Source organism: Polypterus senegalus, chromosome 3 (genome assembly GCF_016835505.1).
Source record: "Polypterus senegalus isolate Bchr_013 chromosome 3, ASM1683550v1, whole genome shotgun sequence".
Taxonomy (NCBI): Eukaryota; Metazoa; Chordata; class Cladistia; order Polypteriformes; family Polypteridae; genus Polypterus; species Polypterus senegalus.
Genome location: NC_053156.1, coordinates 110,608,447 through 110,630,410, shown reverse-complemented (window position 1 = coordinate 110,630,410; position 21,964 = coordinate 110,608,447). Strand labels below are relative to the sequence as shown.

At 35.8% G+C, this 21,964-nt stretch overlaps 1 protein-coding gene across 2 annotated transcripts in view; it reads right to left on the bottom strand.

The window, feature by feature from the left end:
* Positions 1-566: 566 nt before the first annotated feature.
* rmnd1 (required for meiotic nuclear division 1 homolog) overlaps positions 567-21,964 on the bottom strand; it is a 62,022-nt gene continuing 40,624 nt past the window's right edge. For both annotated transcript variants that reach the window (XM_039747803.1, XM_039747804.1), the window contains 4 exons: positions 20,297-20,373; positions 5,246-5,366; positions 3,282-3,398; positions 567-969 (listed from right to left, as the gene is read on the bottom strand). In XM_039747803.1, coding sequence (XP_039603737.1) covers positions 937-969; positions 3,282-3,398; positions 5,246-5,366; positions 20,297-20,373 — 348 coding nt within the window. In that variant the 3' untranslated portion in view covers positions 567-936. The remainder of the gene's footprint in view (positions 970-3,281; positions 3,399-5,245; positions 5,367-20,296; positions 20,374-21,964) is intronic.

The window sequence follows — 21,964 nt, the reverse complement described above, 5'->3', positions numbered from 1 at the left end:
TCCTTTCTGGATTACAAAAGTGGAAGCTAAATGCCATAACTGTATCCACTGGGAAAAGGTCTATTTGCTGAATACAGGTATACATGATGCTAAAAAAGAAGGACACTATGATCTCAATGTGCATATTTCGGTAAAATGCCTAACTAAAAAGGCAAGAAATCGGTTAAACAATCAGCAGTATGCACAGCTGAACTTTAAGCCAGTATTACCCAACATGATTCAAGCATGTCAAATTTTCCCTCAGTAAAGTCCAGTAAGACAATAATATGGACTTCTATGAAATTATTACTTACTATATGGCTGACACCTTTATCCAAGGCAACTTACAACATTTGAGAGAGACAAGTGGTTGCATTTCTTATGTTTTTCGAATTGGAACACAGGCATGTGAAGTGACTTGCACATTGTCACGCAGTGTCAGTAGCAGGATTTAAACCCACAGACTCAGGGTCTAAGTCCAAAGCCTGGTGATAGTCAATTACATATTTTCTTAACCCATTGTATCTAACACAGGCCAGTGGGTAACTGATGAATGCATTAAAAGAGCTTCAAGGACACTGTTCACAAAAACATAACGACGATACAATATTTTATTAAAATGAAACTGTAACAGCAAACTATAATGGTTAAAACATACATAAAAGCTGTTATAGTTTGTAATGTCAAATGGGAGAAGACATTAAAGCACCCTTTTTTACATTGCTGGATATTTCAAATACTTTGTGAAGCACCACAAAAGGCCAACGTGGTATGGACAACAGCATAGTTTTATCATAACTCCTTAATATATAAATAATGATAACCTTACATTCTCTCTGATATTGTAGTCAGTTTTAAGAATACTTCAAGCCATTTTCATTTCAAAGAACAAAGCATTTTATCTTAGATGTCTAATCTTCATAATTACAAAAGTTATACATACAGTAGTATCAAAGATCAGAAAAGTACTCTTGCCAGTTCAAACATCACCTGCAAAGACAAAATTTACTCATGTAAGTGTCAAATATTTGCCATTTTGAACAGTATCATTCAACTGTAATCTGTACAATAAAAGTAAACTGAAACCAAATACAACAGATACAACATTAAATAAGAACATTTTGATAAGGCAATCCCATTTAGCCAAAAATGCACTTTAATCAACCAAGAAATAAAATAAAATGTAACAGTATTTAAGAGGGCATTGTAAAGAACGACGTGCACAACAACACAAGACTGCTTTGAAGACAATGACACTGCTGCATCTAACTTTATGATTCTTTGAAAATCTGTACCTATGCTTTTAGAAAGGCTCAATTTTATTTGCCATATGTATGTTATTTTTAATCTAATTTGTTCTTTCAGTAACAAATAAAAGGAAACTAAAAAAAACATAAATTACAAAATACACACTGTGCCAAATGCCACAGAGGGGAAAAAAAAATCATAAAGCAATATAGTGTAAAAAGGATGACATTGAATATTTTTGGTGTTAAGCAGCAGTCTGATATGTTAATTGTCCTTGACAGATATGCTTAGTTGTAAAAAGCATTTTTTAAATCTTTGGAGTATTTTAATAATAATATACAAACATTTCATAGAACACACATATGTTTTAAATCCTTATCTTTATAATTAATGGCTAATTAACAAATCTTTTAAATAAAAGTGAAGCTATATCTGGTATAAAATACATTTACAGAAATTATTTGCCTATTTATTGAAATTAATAAATCATAGTTATACAAAATGTGTAAATGTGTAAAAGCAAAACATCAGCTGTAGTCTTTTTCTAGCCATCCATTTTCTGGCCCTGCTTATTCCACTTTCAAGTATAAGACAGTGACACCAGTTCAATAAACTGACCACACTCATATATACAACTGCACTTACTTATGCAGAATCAAAATACCATTACTAAATGACCTAACATATATAGTTAGGATGCATGAGGAAAACTGAGTATCTTGAGGGAACCCACAAGTATACCAAACTATAAAAATTACAGCATCACTTAGTTCTGTGGCAATTTAGTCATACAGAATCTGTGAATTCTGAACCTAAACAAACACAATAAAATAGAACATTACAATAAAAAGTACAGTTTTAAAAATTTTAAAATTCTGAGTACTATGTTATTTTTCTCCCTAATATAGAGTTTCACAATGTGCATAAAGCAGAATTTCCCATAAAGTATAAATTTCCCATAAAGTATAGCAGCCCATGCATCTAGCTATTCTAACAAAAAAATCATTGTTGTGAAATATATAGCAGTATGTTTCCATGGACAGCTTAGAGTTGCTAATGCACATATATGCATACACAGATTCTTAAAGTTGCTTAATCTAATTCCAGATTGTGTGGGAAATCTGCTTGAAAGGACAAACACTCATTGCAGGACACATGCAGACATACATCCACACTCACAATGGTGCCACTTTACACCACCAATCCACCTACGATGACAGAGTTTGGAGATTTAATAGAAGTACAGAGAGGAAAAACAATGGCAGATTTGGAAAGAACATGTAAACCTCACACAGACAATGACCGGGCAGGAAATTTAAACCTAGGATACTAGACCCTGAGAGGCAACAGCAATAAACACTAACGTATCAATTGTTTCACTTATAAAGAGACACTGAAAAAACTGAAACATTACACACACAAAGAGTCTCCTACAATTTCTTGTAGCCGTTTTTTATTAGCACAGGTTGATTACTTGTTTTAAGATACTCAGTCTTGTTATTACAACATTAAAGGCAGAAAAAAACAATACATTTAAAAACTGTTGAGGTAAATAAGGCATTTTTAAAAAAGCATCCTCCAACAACTAAAAATTAATTCTGGAAAGAAGATACACTCCCTACTATATAAGGAGGTCAAGATAGAGCACAAGCAGGGATTCAGCAAATCTCAGAAGGATCAACCATTAGTGAGAATTGCTATTAATCATTAGGAAAGTGAATTCAGAAGAGCACTAATGTATTAAATCGGCTGTTTAATGGATAGGAAACATCAATACTCTTGCAAGTTAAAAGGAATTAGATGCAACAACAAATATAGAAGTGACATGCTGTGCATACAAAACAGCCATAATTTTCTTCTTTCCAGCCAGCTCATTTAAGATAAAATTGATTTATTGAATACCCCATACCGTAATTGTGTTTAATAAAACAATTTTTTGTCATTCTCACGGATTAAGGTTTTTAGCTTTCTACACAACTTTTTACATATCTACTTTTGACAAGACCTGGTCACGTGTATCCATACTACATACATTTCCTTACAAGAGAACTCACCTCAATAGTAATCAAAATTACAATCATCCACTCTAAACGAAGGCTGTGTTTTTCACTTAGGTGATTGCGCATGAGGTCAGTCAGCTCAGTGCAGTGCTGCAGTTTCTCATTAATCACCTAAAAACAGAAAAAACAGGAATGGCCTTAAAACAAAAAAAACAGGAATGGCCTACACATTTCTGCTGCTGCTACTTTGGCATTTGTCCTCAAGGCACTTGCTTGAAATCAGATGTTACTGCCTTTTAAAAAACACGACTTTAACAATATCTCAATTCAGCTGCTACAGTGACTGTACCCAAAATTTACATTGATGGAAGCCCCTATAGAAATTGGTCTTACATGTCAAGGTAAGATCAACATTTAAAGAATAAGTTGTTTTTTTTTCTTCTAACTAGCAATATTTTGTGAGTTAAGCAGTTGAAAAAGTTAAAATTGGTGAAAAGAAACTGTATTTTTCAAAATCATTTATAAATATGATTAAGTCCTAACCAATATTCACATAATAAATGAATGCAGAATGAACAAAACAAGGTATTAAAAATGGTACTACAGCCTGGATAGCATTGTCACTGATTAGTTTTAATTATGAATTTGATATGTGACTTGTGCTTCACACCGTGACTAAATAATATAAGCAGGGATTTTCAGCAACAAGATAAGTTTAAATAATCCACATAAGTCAATGTTTCCTACCTGGTGAAACAGAATTTCCAAGTCTGCATTCATTTTTTTTCTTTCACACCACACACACTTTCACTTTGTGAATTACTATTTTTCATTCTTCAGGAATATAACATTCAACATTTATTTTATAAAGCACCTTTCATGGAAATTCCCATCATAAAGTAATTTACAAAGGTCCAAGAATACAACACAAAATAACTAGATAATAAATCGGAACAAAAATGCTGTAGAAATTACAGTTTTATCATAAAGTGTGAAGTCTAATTTATAAAGACTGAATAAACCTGTCACAACTCTGTAAACACTTAAGTATGTGCCAAAGCCATAAATGAGTACACTATGCATTTAATCCAATAATCCATTCACTACTTTTCACTATTTTATTTCCTCTTATTTTCTTTTGTTGTTTTTTTTTGTTTTAGTCTGAGATGAAAGCAGCCACAAAGTATAATACAAACAGTAATTTTGTACTTATAGTAATTTTGACAGGAGTGTTGTCTGCTAGTAATGTGAACTAACAAATGCTTAGATTAAAACAAATTGTTTCAGTACACATATAGTTTGGGGTTAAAAGTACAAACTCATGTATGGCAAAAATGTTCTGCAACATTCCTAGCGTTATTAATTATAGCCCGCCTTTAGGCTTTTGTGAGTCTTCCCCTCTTTTAAGTAACCCCTTTGGTTGACTTCAGAATTTCAAAAAATACTTTCACATGGTATACTTCCTCCTCATTTTAAACAGATCTTATCTACTAAAAGGCCATCTTGTTAGCTGTGAAAGAGCTTGGCAAAATGAAGATACATTACATTGGGCAAGTATTCTAAAATGATGCCTTTCTTTGTTTTTTGCTGACAATTTAATTATAGGATGATAACCTCCAATAAGTTTCTAAACGTTTAATAATATGCCTAGTAAACCTCAGTATAATCCAGCACACATAAATCAGCTTCACTCATGTATGCAGAAGGAATACAAAAGATTATAATAAAAGGCTACTGTGATGATATCAACATGGTAGAACAAACAAAAAAGAGTATCACCCTTATAAGGCACTACCAATAGTTAATAAAGTAGTTTTTAGAATTGTTTTGTTGAATACAAATAATGTAAGTTTCAGCTTTGGGCTTACTTGCAACTAAAAATACATTGTGTAAAATTGTAAGGCCCTCTTAACTGAAAATGAAATTTAGTTTCAACCATCCACATTTGGGGGTGTTAGCCACAATTCTGGCACTGTCATGATTTTTTTTTTTACCCAATTAGAGAAGAGAATCCCCACCTTGACTCTGCGGTTCAGACTGAGAAACTGGTACGTTTTGTCATAGAGATGCTCCAAATTCTCCCTATCCCAGTAGAAATCTGGAGTCATCAGTAGGTCAGAGCTCAAGTTGATTCGATGTCTAGAAAATAAAGGACAACTTTTAAAAATAATAATCATTAACATCTTTAACTAATAAACATTGTAGCAATCTCTTTTTTAAACAATAGGTGACATAAATATACAAACAAAATGTTTCTCTAGTATGCATTATTCCAAAATTTCTTTATAAGGCAATTCACATTATAGGACAGAATTAATGCTTTACATTCACAAGAATTAAGTCCATCCATTCATTTTCTATCTCACTTATTCAGTTCGGAATCATGGGAGCCAAAGTCTGGGCAGATAGCAGGAACCAACAGGATGCCAGCCCATTGCAACATTGATTCACACACTCATACCAGGCCAATTCAGAGTTGCCAAATAACCTGACTTATACTTCTTGGTAATGTGGGAGGAGACAAATGCAGACATGGAGGGAAGCAAAGAGGCAAATCAACGGAAACAGTTCCCAGATCAGAATTTGAAGCCAGGATTCTGTATCTGTGAAATAGTGTCAATAACCACTGTTCCTCCATGCCAGGCACAGTAATAACTACAATGAGGTCACAACTGAAGAGACCTGTTTTACATTTACTATTTTTTATATGAACAGGTTAAATTATTTGATAAAACTCAGTAGCTGCTATTCTATAGATTCAAATAAGGTAGAACAGGCCAAACTTGCAACACAGTCCATCAATTTCAACAGACATCTTTTTTCTCCATGGAGTAAAACAGCTTCATGTGATCAGGGTGCACTTTAAAAACATGCCTAAAACAAATATTTTCAAAGGCTAATATAAATGCATATGGAAATATACTAATTAATCATTCTTTCTTAGAACAGCCAATCATTAGGACTTTACACAATGAAAGTGCTGTATAGTCAGCCACAAAAGAATGCGTTTCAGTCAATGACTACAGATGTTGAATAAACCAACTAGAGAGGTTCCTTTCTTAATATTTTAATGATTAAAAACTGTATTTAATAACAGAAGTATTGGAACAAATAGTTTTGGCACCACACAGATTAATGATATTAATCAACTGTAATTCAAACAAGCACAGATAAAAAAAATACTCAAACCCGTATTTCCAATCCTAGATCACACTTTGTCACAGACCATGCACAGAGCAAGACAGAAGTGTGTGTCCACTTACTGAGACACACTTGTCAGCCTATATGCTTTTAGGAAGAAACTTAGAAAAACACACAGAAAAACAATCCACATAGAATGTAACCAACTTGAAAGTCAATCCAAGATCTAAGTGCTTTGTGATGGCAACATTAACAAGTGCCCACTTGAAGTTCAACAGAATTTGTACCATAGGAACAATTTAATTACAATGATTATAATAATTTTTACATTCACTTGCTAAGCAGACAATTTTATCCAAGGCAACTTACACAAGATCTCATAATCAAATCTTTTCTAACAACAATAACAAAAACCTCAAGCTATTTAATGACATGAAAGAGGTAAATACTGAAAGTAATAACCAGGTATATATTACATATGAGAAGCAAAATAAAGTAAATTTGTACATTTTTCTAGCCATGCCAAGAAACTGCATTGACTGCATTAGTTTCTTTTGTCAGCACAGAAAATTAAAGTTATTGTAGAGTCAGAGTACTATGTGCTTCTAGCCATGCACAATGAGGGGAATGACAAATCAAGGCCAACAATGGCTATGGCTAGCAATGGTTAAGGAATTAGAGCAGCGAAAAAAAAAAAAAAGAGGCTGATCGTTCATGGGCTCCCCCCTGACTTATTGTCATGGAAACAATGGATAAGCTCTTTGAAAGAAGTCTCTCTGCTGGAATTGTCTACTGCTTGAATTAACGGCGCCAAGGCCACTCTACTGCAAATTTGGGAAAATGCTATCGCCACAGCGTCTGTCTGTGCTGTTTACTTGTGTGAAGACAAACCAGAAAGCTAAAGGGACTGGAAAGACATACTTTTTTAATGCCCGTACAAGAATTTCCTAACATTCTTAAAAAAATGCGCACTGACTTTGTGCAAATGAAGAAACAGAGACAAATGAAATGTTTTATTTTCATATAAGCTTCAGACTCACAAAATTATCTTACAAAATATTTTAGTATGTGAAAAGAAAAATCAACTTCTCCAGATTAAAAATGCAAAATACTGTATGATATAGAAAGCTATATTTAATATTTTTTAATACATCACATTAACTATTCACCTAGGGGAAAAAAACCTTTTAATTTATTTCAAATAATTTCAGGCAATACTAGTAAAAAGAAACATATGTTATTTCATAATAAAAGCTCTATTCAGCCTTAAAAAGTTTTTTTCCCCCCAAACTAAAACCTTTTGAAAATATTGATCAAATTAATATTTCCCAATTCCAAATACCCAACACTTGGCCTCAACCAAAAGGGTAATAAAAGTCTTCCAAAATAACATTGAACAAAATGTGGTTATGCTGTAAGATATATAAGGTATAAGCAAATAGAAAGTATACTGACCTGAAAGGAATACTGTAGTACTAAACACTGTAAGATGTACACTAAAACAACTTATAGTAAAGTTGAGCATAATGTAAAGTGTTATCGAACGTAGAAATAAAAAAACAAAATAAATAACTGTCCATATTATATCTCATATACTATGTAAAATGAACATATGAAATTGATGCAAACAATTTCCAACACAGTATTTATTTTATCAATAAATCTATCCATCCATCTTCCCAACCTTGAAAGTGTATTTTTGTAGGAAATCCCTTTTTCTCTTAAAAACTGTTATAGTGACAACTTGAATTTTGTTAATAAAACAGGCAATAACTTGTTTCCATATATATACACAGGGGTGGGCAAAGGTAGGTTTATATTTGTTCATATGGAAAACGACATGCAGGTTATGATTATTACAATAGCTTTAGTAACTCGAAAGAATGTAACAATGGCACAGTGCACTTACAATCTCGTTAAGTGCTAAAATTGCCAGTCTTCATTATTTACACATCTGTGTAGTCAACTTGCTAGACTCAAGCATACGTTAAAAATGAGAAGAAAACAAAGAAGATCACAAATAATACAAATAAATAATATAATAAATTATAAATAAATACAGCTATATGAAAAAGTTTGGGATCCGTCTTAAATCTTTGGATTTTTGTTTATCATTGGCTGAGCTTTCAAAGTAGCAACTACCTTTCAATATACGACATGCCTTATGGAAACAGTAGTATTTCAGCAGTGACATTAAGTTTATTGGATTAACAGAGAATATGCATCATAACAAAATTAGACAGGTGCATAAATTTGGGCACCCCAACACAGATATTACATCAATACTTAGTTGAGCCTCCTTTTGCAAATATACAGTGCATCCAGAAAGTATTCACAGCACATCACTTTTTCCACATTTTGTTATGTTACAGCCTTATTGCAAAATGGATTAAATTCATTTTTTTCCTCAGAATTCTACACACAACACCCCATAATGACAACGTGAAAAAAGTGTTGAAAGATGAACCGTCGCCCCAGTCTGAGGTCAAGAGCACTCTGGAGCAGGTTTTCATCCAGGATGTCACTGTACATTGCTGCAGTCATCTTTCCCTTTATCCTGAATAGTCTCCCAGTTCCTGCCTCTGAAAAACATCCCCAAAGCATGATGCTGCCACCAGCATGCTTCACTGTAGGGATGGTATTGGCCTGGTGATGAGCGGTGCCTGGTTTCCTCCAAACGTGACGCCTGGCATTCACACCAAAGAGTTCAATCTTTGTCTCATCAGACCAGAGAATTTTGTTTCTCATGGACTGAGAGTCCTTCAGGTACCTTTTGGCAAACTCCAGACGGGCTGTCATGTGCCTTTTACTAAAGAGTGGCTTCCGTCTGGCCACTCTACCATACAGGCCTGATTGGTGGATTGCTGCGGAGATAGTTGTCCTTCTGGAAGGTTCTCTTCTCTCAACAGAGGACCTCTGGAGCTCTGACAGAGTGACCATTGGGTTCTTGGTTTTGTAGGAATATCCAACCCCTGTGTAAATTCAACTTTGTGACTGATGCTTGAACATTATCCTGAAGAATTTGTTGATATTGGGTTGAACTTATCCAACCCTCGACTTTAACAAGGGCCCCAGTCCCTGAACTAGCCATAGAGCCTCACAGCATGATGGAACCTCTACCAAATTTGACAGTAGGTAGCAGGTGTTTTTCTTGGAATGCGGTGTTCTTCTGCCATGCAAAGTGCTTTTTGCTATGACCAAATAACTCAATTTTTGTCTCATCACTCCAAAGCACTTTGTTTCAAAAATGAATATGGCTTGTCTAAGTGAGCATTTGCATACAATATGCGACTCTGTTTGTGGCGTGAATGCAGAAAGAGCTTCTTTCTCATCACCCTGCCATACAGATGTTCTTTGTGCAAATTGCACTGAATTGTAGAACGAAGTACAGATACACCATCTGCAGCAAGATGCTCTTGCAGGTCTTTGGAGGTGACTCTGTGGGTTGTCTGTAACCATTCTCACAATCCTCTGCATATGCCGCTCCTGTATTTTTCTTGGCCTGCCATACCTGGGTTTAACAGCAACTGTGCCTGTGGCCTTCCATTTCCTGATTACATTCATTACAGTTGAAATTGACAGTTTAAACCTCTGAGATAGCTTTTTGTAGCCTTCCCTTAAACCATGTGTCACACATGGGGAGCAGTTTTAGGACCCGAGACGCACCACGACAAGTCGTGCCAGGGGACAATGGCAGCGTACTCTCTTCTTATTTTCTCAGCCAGAATGAGGAGCCACCGCCGTAATACAGCCCGGACGATCCAAATGTCACAACACTTCCGGGTTCCTTTCTTCCCTCTGGTCCCCGTGTGATGACGTCAGCCACCCATCCAGCACCACGATTTTCCCAGCATCCCACTTTTTAATTTCCGGTCCGACTCCATAAATTGTCTGTCCTCCCATCCTTCTATGTCTTTTGAGTTTTGTAAAAACAATTGACCTATTTTCGTTACAGTATACGGGGCTAAAAACCCCAAACCTTCATGCTGTGTCTGTCTATCTTTACACATGATACTGAACAATCTTTGTTTTCAGATCTTTTGAGAGTTGCTTTGAGGATCCCATGCTGTCACTCTTCAGTGGAGAGTCAAAGGGAAGCACAACTTGCAATTGACCACCTTAAATACCTTTTCTCATGATTGGACAAACCTGTCTATGAAGTTCAAGGCTTAACGAGCTAATCCAACCAATTTGGTGTTGCAAGTAATTAGTATTGAGCAGTTACATACATTCAAATCAGCAAAATTACAAGGGTACCAAAATTTTTGCACAGTTTTTCACATTGGATTTTATTTCATACAAATAAATACTGCTTCACTAAAAATCTTTGTTCGGAAAACACCCTAGTACTCAGATGTTCCTTGGAAATGAAAGACATAGCACTGTTATCTTTTTGGTTGACAGTAGAGTAAATTATTATGCAGGCTGAGAGTGGTTCCCAAACTTTTTCATATGACTGTAATAATAAAAGAATAAAATAGGTTTTGCATACTCAAAACTGTAAAGCTAATTTTGCCCACCCCCTGTATATATGTGTGTGTATATATATATATATATATATATATATACACACACATATACATTCACTGGCCTGCCGCTCACGTATGTGGATTTTACTTTCATCAGACAACAAATCTTGTGGATACGGCTCTTCACTGGGAAGAAACACTACTTTTTCCTAATGGCAACACGAATTAGATGATCTATAAGTCTCCGACTTAAAAAGTTTAAATCGAACAATATATTCGATCTCTTTTCGCTGTTTCGTTATTTCACCGAGTAATAATTTCTGTTTGCTTGTGCTAATGATGCGATCTTTACTATGATGTTTTTGAGACTTTCAAATTTTTGTATTTTCATTATCTCTAACCTGCTCTGCATGTGTATCGCACCAACGTTTTTGAATTCTTTACGACGTTCTACTTTGTCATCTACTCTTTGTCTTTTATTTCCAGTCCCGGGCATGGTTAAATCCCTTGGCACAAAGTCTTGTCTTGCGGAACTTGAAAGTATCTCTCTGAAAAAGTCACGTCTCCTACCAGGGTAAAAAGTCTTGTCTCGTCCCAGGATTTTTTTATTATAATAGAGAGATATTGTAAGACGCTAGAGGTCACTGTTGCCTGTTTTAACCCAACAGACAGACACATTGAACACAGGGTAAAATCACCAGAAAGGTTTTTTTTTTTTCTTGAAATAGTGCTCAAAAGCACCTCCGCCACCATAAAAAAGCAAGTAACAATAATAATAACAACAATAATTACACTAGGGCGACACGGTGGTGCAGTGGTAGCGCTGCTGCCTCGCAGTTAGGAGACCCAGGTTCGCTTCCCGGGTCCTCCCTGCGTGAAGTTTGCATGTTCTCCCCTTGTCTGCGTGGGTTTCCTCCGGTTACTCCGGTTTCCTCCCACAGTCCAAAGACATGCAGGTTAGGTGGATTGGCGGCTCTAAATTATCCCTGGTGTGTGGGTGTATGTGTCCTGCGGTGGGTTGGCGCCCTGCCCAGGATTGGTTCCTGCCTTGCGCCCAGTGTTGGCTTGGATTGGCTCCAGCAGACCCCCGTGAACCTGTGTTCGAATTCAACGGGTTGGGAAATGGATGGATGGATAATTAGACTATAAAGTACATAAATCTCTCCTCCACTCCTCCCAGCAAGCTCTGTCCTACTACCTCCCAACTCTGATTCAGTTGCTGGGTCTCCAGAAATCCTTTATATAGTCCTTAACCCAGGAGTACTTCTCCTCTTCTGTCCCTGTGACTTAGGAGTACTTCCGGGTTATACGAAAAGTAAAGATTCCCAGTTCTCCCTGCAGCGTCTCCTGGTGGCACTCATGGTACACCCAGCAGGGCTATGATGCTGAACTACAGATACCATGATGGGAATCTGGGGTACGGCTATGCTGCAGGGAACTCGCCATCTGGTGTCTTGGGGGAGACAGTGTCATATAGTATTTGCCTTCCCCATCCCTCTCTTCTTTGGCCGAGTTGAGCAGCTGGCTGTCTGCCTATATACACACACAGTGGAACCACGGTTCACTAACGTCTCGGAACACGTACAAATCAGGTTACAACCAAAAAGTTCGCCAAACTTTTGCATCTGTTCACGACCACACACTCGGTATATGAACAAACCAGTTTCCCTTTTGGTTTGTGCGTGCCGATGATTTCTGCATGTGTTCAGTCTCTCCCTGTACTGTACATTGTTCTCGGTGCATCACACAGAGGGACTCTCCCTCAAAACTGTAACCTCCTGTCAACCCACCTGCCTCCTTTGGTATAGCGGGTCCACAGCTCCCGTCAAAAAGGCCAGTTTTAATAAATAACTAAATAAATAAAGCTGGTGCAGGCTCACGTGCAGCTGAGAGAGAGAGAGAGAGAGAGAGAGAGAGAGAGAGAGCGCGCAGGTTTGCGTGCTGCTGTGAGAGAGAAAGAGAGAGAGAGCGCAGGCTCACGTGCTGCTGAGAGAGTGAAGGCTTGCGTGCTGCTGAGAGAGAGAGCGCAGGCTCGTGTGCAGCTGAGCAGGGAGCCTGGGTGTTTGTCTCAGTATTATTCAATGTTTTTACATTAGTTTACTATTACACTATGCATTCTATGGTATAATTAACTATTTTTGTGCTTAAAAATCGTTTAAAAAAAAAATATTTACATACAGTTTGTGCGGCCTGAAACGGATTAATTGTATTTACATACAATCCTATGGGGGAAATTACTTCAGGTCACAACCAAATCGTGTTACAACCAGAGTTGTGGAACATATTATGGTCGTGAACCGAGGTTCCATTGTGTGTGCGTGTATATTATATATATATATATATATATATATATATATATATATATATATATATATATATATATATATATATGTATATCGTGTATATCGTATATATCGATATCGTATATATAACGATGTATATCGTTCCCCACAGGAGCACAGTACAGTACAATAAAGCACTTCACAAAACACGGTACTTTCTTTGCATTCTTCTTCTATCTCTCTCTCTCTTTCTTTCTCCCGTTCGCCTCCACTCCTTTTCTGGCAAGCATTGTCATTTCCATCCTGGCTATGGGTCCCAGAATGAAGGCAGGTGGCTACTTTTATGCTGCACCAGGGTGTACTCCAGGTTGCTCGTTAGGTAGGTCTATAATCGCTCACAGGTGTGGCAGAAACCTGGCATAACAGGGCTCAGCAGCCTCTGCAGCTTCCCCGGAGGCACCTATAAAAAAATTCTTCGACGAGACTTTTTGGAAGAGAGATTTTTTTCAAGTCCCATGAGACGAGACTTTGGCCTTGAGATTTTTTCTAGTCATGAACTCCTCTGAAACATTTTCAAACAATAACACGGTCCCCTCAACTCTCATTCGTGTGAATGCTTTTGTCAGACACACTTCCTGCACTCTCAGCTGTTTTTAATTTTAACGTTTTCCTCACTTTAAGTTCCCAATTAAGGAAGACGTATTATGTCCAAATCTTATTGAAGTATTTCATCACAAAGGGTTTTCAACAGAAAAAAAGAGTACACAGGCAATCCTAGCACATAGAAACAAGGAAGTCAAATGAATTAATGCCAAAAAATGTTGATCAGTTACAGTGTAAATTGGTTAAATGCATCCAAAAACGCTGATAGGTTACACGGCAAATTGGTTAAATGCACATTAATAGACTATGCTGAAACTATTGGTGGTGATCGTGCGGAAGATGAAAACAGCTTATAATATCCAGAAGAATATCTACAACCGTTTAACACCACCTGGTCTTCCAAAGCACAAATTACTGTGGAAAGGAGGATATATCCAAGAAAGGTAATGTACAGTTGTGCTTGAAAGTTTGTGACCCCTTTAGAATTTTCTATATTTCTGCATAAATATGACCTAAAACATCATCAGATTTTCACTAAAGTCCTAAAAGTGGATAAAGAGAAACCAGTTAAACAAACGAGACAAAAATATTATACTTGGTCATCTATTTATTAAGGAAAATGATCGAATATTACATATTTGTGAGTGACAAAAGTATGTGAACCTTTGCTTTCAGTATCTGGTGTTACCCCCGCTTTGCAGCAATAACTGCAACTAAACATTTCCGGTAACTTTTGATCATTCCTGCACACCGGCATGGAGGAATTTTAGCCCATTCCTCCGTACAGAACAGTTTCAACTCTGGGATGTTGGTGGGTTTCCTCACATCAACTGCTCATTTCAGGTCCTTCCACCTCACTTCGATTGGATTAAGGTCAGGACTTGGACTTGGCCATTCCAAAACATTAACTTTATTCTTCTTTGTGTGCTTAGGGTCCTTGTCTTGCTGCATGACCCACCTTCTCTTGAGATTCAGTTCATGGACAGATGTCCTGACATTTTCCTTTAGAATTCTCTGATATAATTCAGAATTCATTGTTCCATCAATGAAGGCAAGCCGTCCTGGCCCAGATGCAGCAAAACAGGCCCAAACCATGATACTAACACCACCATGTTTCACAGATGGGATAAGGTTCTTATGCTGGAATGCAGTGTTTTCCTTTCTCCAAACATAATGCTTTTCATTTAAACCAAAAAGTTCTATTTTGGTCTCATCCGTCCACAAAACATTCTTCCATTCTTGTTCTTGGAGTGATCTTTGTTGGTCGACCACTCCTGGGGAGGGTAACAATGGTCTTGAATTTCCCCCATTTTTTGTACACAATCTGTCTGACTGTGTATTGGTGGAGTCCAAACTCTTTGGAGATTGTTTTGTAACCTTTTCCAGCCTGATGAGCATCAACAACTCTTTTTTCTAAGGTCCTCAGAAATCTCCTTTGTTCGTGGCATGATACACTTCCACAAACGTGTTGTGAAGAGCAGACTTTGATAGATCCCTGTTCTTTAAATAACACAGGGTGCCCACTCACACCTGATTGTCATCCCATTGATTGAAAACACCTGACTCTAATTTCACCTTCAAACTAACTGCTAATCCTAGAGGTTCACATACTTTTGCCACTCACAAATATGTAATATTCGATCATTTTCATCAATAAATAAATGACCAAGTATAATATTTTTGTCTCATTTGTTTAACTGGTTTATCTTCAACTACGTTTAGGACTTGAGTGAAAATCTGATGATGTTTTAGGTCATATTTATGCAGAAATATAGAAAATTCTAAAGGGTTCACAAACTTTCAAGCACAACTGTATATCTATGTATGGCTTATTGATGATACTTCAGATTTCAGAAATTTGAATGTTATGGTTATCTTGTCAAACAGTGTATAGCATAAAGCTAAAAAGTGTGAAAAGTGTGGAAATGAATTTGGTGAGTATGTAGATGGTAAAAGCACACACAAGTAACTCCAATTTGGGTAACCCATGTAACGAATACAGATTTAGCGTTGATGCAGAAGTGTCTGTTTATAACCATATTTATGCAAAAATTTTGCACTACATTATAAAGTGCAAACATGTGTGCCATTTTATTAATCACTGTTGCTAAGGAAACTTTAAATATTTTTGGTATATGACCAAGCATATGTTACTTGGTCTTGAGCAACCTTGACGGATAAAAGTTAAACTAAAAGCTCTGAGTACTTGAAAAACATTAACAGCTAATTTAAGAAAAGATAGTGTTTTCTCAAAATATTGTGTATAAGGAAGTATTTTATACTAAAATATGCTATTTAATGAAATAAAGAGTAATATAAGCATTCAGGTGTAAATACAACACGCATATAAACATACAGTTACATATTTATATGAATGCATGTAAGTATACAAGTTATTTAACCTCTTTATCATCCCTCTTTTACACTTGCGTGCTGTATATAGCGATGTTCATCAATCCAATATTAGTGCCTTCTTTGCACAGACAACAGGACATGTAATTACAGCTAGTATTTACAGTATATAGCCTGACTAGCTCAACTTTCAATCCCTGGATGGAGATCAGGACAGCCATGGTTTTCCTAGAGTCCACCATTATCTTTTTTGCTTTGCTGAGCTGCATTGTAAATGGTTCAACATGTACAAATCAATAAAATCATTCATCTGGGTTCTGTGTTTCTTCTAATTTCCATCACTTATTCACCTTGTGATTGGAGAGTCATCTGAAAACCTCTCCAAATGGCATGTCTCAGAACAGTATATGAAAGGAACTAGAGGAAACTTGGAGGCACCTTTGATGCTAAATACCCATTATTATAATTAGCTCTCTAGCATTAGAAATTATCTAAAACATATTCAGGCACACTCATCAGTATGGATTTGAAAGAAAAAAAAAATTAATAACAGTTAAATTCAAATATATAAAACAATAAATTCTTAAAAAGTGCCTCTAAACCCACTTGGACTATTGTAATTATTATGGCTGAATAGTGTAGCTCAAAACCAATGGATGCTTTTAAATTAAAGCAAATTGCAATAGAAAACAAAAACAGTCAAAGTTCAAATTTGCAAGCAACACTGAATAGGGTTTTGAAGTTTCTGGAAACTATAATGATGTATTTGAAAACTCCAGGAGTGATGATGTATTGTCAGATCCAAGCAAAAATGTATGTTACATAAGCTAAGATTTCATTTACAAGCACCAACCAATCATGGTGGGGATTGACACTTTGAATTTGTACAGACATCTATATGCTTTAAGATCTGTATTTTGAGTTTTCTTAAGATTTCATTTTTTTTAAACTGATATTACATTAAACACATATTTAATATAACCCAAGCTTTTCCTAGATGGGCTCCCATCCCATTAACTATTTGTAAGTATAGTTTGCCTTTGATATTTCTGGCTCTGTGGTTTTATTGTTTTGTCTTTGGATTCTGATGTTTTAATTATGGATTGCACCCATTAGCATTGGGTTACTACCTCTTTAGGCAAAACCTTTTTGCCCTTTTTTCAATGTTTTGTTTTCTCTTTTTTTTCTTCCATTAACTTCCTTGTAATAAACTGTTATTTATAAAGATTATTGTTTTGAAATTATCTGTTTAAGCCAGAGGTTGATGGTAATCTTTTCTCTTGTATATTTTGGTACTATATTAAGCATTTTGAACTTTTATAGCTAGCTTCCCATTTCTGGGGGTGCAAAGTTCTACCTTGGGCTGATTGTCTAGGGTATCTGGGAAGGACAGTGTAGGTTCTGGCTTGATTTGAGGGGCTTGTTGTAGGCCTCACATCCCATTTTACCATGTTTGAGATTCCATCTTATGGCATGATGTGTGTAATTGACTTACTGGGTTCAGAATATGTACATGATGAAAGATGTTAGATGTCCTTATCCAAGATGACATACAAAGTCAATATTTATATAATAACACAGAAGTGAATAAATAATTCAGTGGTCAATTGAGTACACTTTAAGTGGCTTGATGACATTAACCATGTACACCATAACATACTAAATATTCACTACAGCTCTCCACACTGCCAAATAGACTAAATGGACATGTCAGTACACACTTAAAATGCATAGCAAATCAGAAAGGTCCTGAGTATCATGAAACTATGCAGTGTTTTTATATTCTGTAGTGTTTATATTTTATATTTATACTTTTACCTAAAGTGATTTACAAGTCTTAAGTTCAACTCAGTGGTTTCCATATTTGAAGTTGGTGCCTTCTTGAAGAACATGCAGCAGTTTAGAGATGGGTGGACTTGTGATGTGAAGGGCAAGGCTTTAACCACTAGACCACATTACCTGCCAAACATACACAATCTGAATATTTTCATTTTCATATGATGTTGTTTTTCGTAAATTGTCATGTTTCAGCCAAGTTTCCCACACTGACTAGGGTTTAAGAATCTCATTTATGTGTTTTTTTATTTGCTTTTTACATTAGCATTGTTGATAATTTAGTTTCTATGAGTCAGTATCTTCTGTTATGTTAATGTGTTTTGTGGGTGGTCCCCCAAAATGTTGGGCCACCTGCCCATCACTGTCAAAGGACCGGCAAAAGCCCTATAAAGGCTAAGGAAACCCCAAACCCTTTATGATTCATTGAATGAACTTGGAGGTTAGTGAGTTTTTGCTCTTTTAGTGCTTTTTGCTCTTTTGAGCAAACTGAATTTCTGGATTTTTGTGACCTTTAACATTGTCTGTTTAAAACTCTTTGGGTTTTGCACTGGGACATTATTTGCTTTTCGGATTGTCTGTTTTGAAAGCATTACCTTCTGTTTCTTGTACTCTCTGGAGTTTCACTGTTTTCGAGCATTTCTTATAATAAATCTTTTTATTTTTAAAGATACAATGTTTGCACTTTTCCTTACTAGGTGGGATTTGATCCCCCTCCCTAATAATAATAATTCGTAATATTTGTTTCTTTACATTTAAAAAGGGCACTTTTTCTACCAATTCAAAGTGTGTTAAATAGTTAGTGAGGAGCCATTTCAACCACTACTAATGTGCAGCACAGACCTGGATGATGTGACGGCAGCCATTTTTACACCAGTACACACACCACACGTTACCTGTTAGGTGGTGAAGGGGTAACAGATAGTTAGCCAATTAATGACAGGGGTTAATTAGGGGGCTAGAATGACAAAGCTGCGGCAGGCAATTTAGTCTGGACATCAGGATACACTGTACTCTTTATGAAGAATTCCCACGGATCTTCAATGACCACAGTCAAGACAGTCAGGACCTCAATTTTATTTCCTTCCTTATCTGAAGGACGGTACCATTTTCACAGCAGTGTCCCCATCGCTGCACTAGGGCATTGGGTTCCACACAAAGACCACAGGGTAAGCACTCCCTGCTGGTCTCCTCCAACACCTCATCAAGCAGCAACCCAAGCTGTGTAGGCGGAGTGATGGCTCTGAGGCTAGGGATCTGCACTGGCAATCCGAAGGTTGCCGGTTCAAATCCCGTAAAATGCCAAAAGGGACTCTGCTCTGTTGGGCCCTTGAGCAAGGCCCTTAACCTGCAATTGCTAAGCGCTTTGAGTAGTGAGAAAAGCGCTATATAAATGCAAAGAATTATTATTATTATTATTATCCTCCCATGCAGGTACAGTACAAGCCGAGTCCGAACAAGCTTAGCTTCAGGCGCATGACCTGTTGTGAAGTACATGTGGTATGGCTGCTGGCTGTATTTGGAGAAATACCACATTTGTTAAAAAAATAACAGTGGTGGATTCACTAATTTGTAAATTGTACATACATACATACGTATTTGAATAAGTTCCACTAAATTTTATGCAGTTTAGCAGTATATCTCTATTTTGTAAAAAATGATTTGAAGTATGTCATTAACCAAGACAATGTAGTCTCTGTTTGTTCACATAAGAACAAAAGTTTGAAATTAATACATTGCCCCTTGTTGACCAATGATGAAGCCATTACAGTATACTGAAATTAAATATGACCTGCAAATAAGAAAATTTCGACAAAACTGTAAAAATATGAACATTTCTAATATGATAGACAACCTAATACTGTACAGTTTTTTTAAACTGGTGTAAACAAAATGCAACATTAAAAAAGGGGGACAAAACACAGATCAATGCTTCTAGTATATACCCCCTAATTATGATAAATGCATTATAGCATTAAGTGAATAGTAATTCCATATAACATTCATAATAATGGTGTGTTTGAAAATATAAGTATTTTACTAACTGTATTAAACTTATTTCCATCATTTTTGTCACAAAGCTAAAAAGTGTATCCACAATATGTATAATGAGACTAACATCATATTTACTTTAATAACATTCAAAAATAAAGAGGGAGACAGGTAATGGTATAAATTTAGAGAAAAAGCATATTTATCAATGTTCTGAACACACTAGAAAAGTAAAAAGAGCTTTTGCAGCCATATGAGCAACTGGAGAACAGTTGAATAGCTATCAAGCAGTAGTTTGCAAGGTACAAAAAAAAAAGGTTGAGAATATCTGTAGGACATGTTATACTATGCATAACATATAATTCAGGGAAAAAGACATACACTCTATTTTTGTTACCTTAATGCAAATAGCTCTCCTATTTTTTGCATGACATCTGCACGAGACAACTTCAATTTTTGTCCTGATTTTAGCATCTACAGTATTTAAAAAGAAAATTTGTATGATAATCTTATTTGAAGAAAAAAAATCTTTGAAATGAAAAAAATAGAGTTATTATATATTGCATAACTAAACTGGAAGAGCTCAGACCCCCTATTCATATTTATATTACAAATGAAATTAAAACACTAAAATTGCTCCTAAAAGGTAATTTCCAAGAATTCATTTACTTAGGTACTTACTATGGTTGGCAGAAGTCATGACAGGACATCAATAATTGATGTTGGTTTAACAAGTTTCCAAATTACTTTCCCCAAATATACTCTTAGCTAAAAGGACACATATTTAAAAAATTTCAGCTTCAAATGAGTGTACTGCATAAGCATGAAACATATTTAAGGATGTGCATTACATTTTTCAAAATGAAAAAAAAAAAACACATGAACTGTAAATTGTAACAACATAAAAAACACATTTGTGATTACATTTTTGAACATATGTTTCACAAAATTTAAAATGTTTCTGCAGTCATGCTTAGCTTTTTAATAATCTTTTGCTTCAAAATGAGACGGTGTAATACAATACAATAAAAAAAGACGGTAATGTGTATAGTGATTATCTTTGGATGAACACAATATCTAGGTGATTTACAAGTCACGATAATAGCTTATTGATGTAGTTCAAAGTAATTTCTTATTTGCACAATAAAAATTTCTCATTTACACTATAAAAAATTATGTAGGGAGTAATTAGTACACAAAAAGATAAAAACTGTGTTGCTAATAAGCATGTTCCTTTAATTTGGGGACATTTATTTTATTTTCTCTATTGAGTTAGTTTTATAAATGTTGTTTGGTACAAGATGGGCTTTAACTGTGGTAAACTGTTATAATCAGTCCTCTTGCAAATGAACATAGCGCTGATCACTCTTTTTTCAAGTGTCGCTTTCTCATTTGCAGTGTTTTTATTTAATGACAAGATGAAAATTGCCAGATCTGAAGACTGAGACTTTCAGCTGTAACCAGCATATTGCCATGACATGGGAGCAATGCACTTCAGCTCCTGTAAACATTTCTGTTGTGTTTTCTTTATGCTGCAAAAATGCAATCAGAGTCCTGCATGAGCCAACAGCCTTGAAAGTGCGCAAAAAAAAAAAAATTCAGATTTTCATAGTGCTCTGAATTTTTCACTACACCATCTCTTCAAGGATTTTCACTGTCAAAATATTTCAACAGCTCTCTTTTAAGCATGTGAACCTAACCAAAATTCATTGGATAATTAGCTTCAACTGCTTTCATATATGTTCATCTCAACACCAATGGGGAAATTTGGGCAAAAATAGGATTCATGGCACAGTATAAAGCAAGAAACCACTGCTTACTAACAAGAATATGAGTGTTCAGCTTGGGTTTAGTCAAGCATAAATGATGGATCATCAAGAGCTGGGGAGTTATTTTTTACAAACAGAATCTAAACTTTTGGCCAACACTGGCTGTGTTAGTATAGGAAAAAATTGAACATTTTAGCGCAAAATAAGTATTATGATAGTCTGGCAGGAGAAATATTTTTAAAGGAATTTGGAATGACAGAAAATTACCAGAATGTGGAATATATGAATAGGGATGG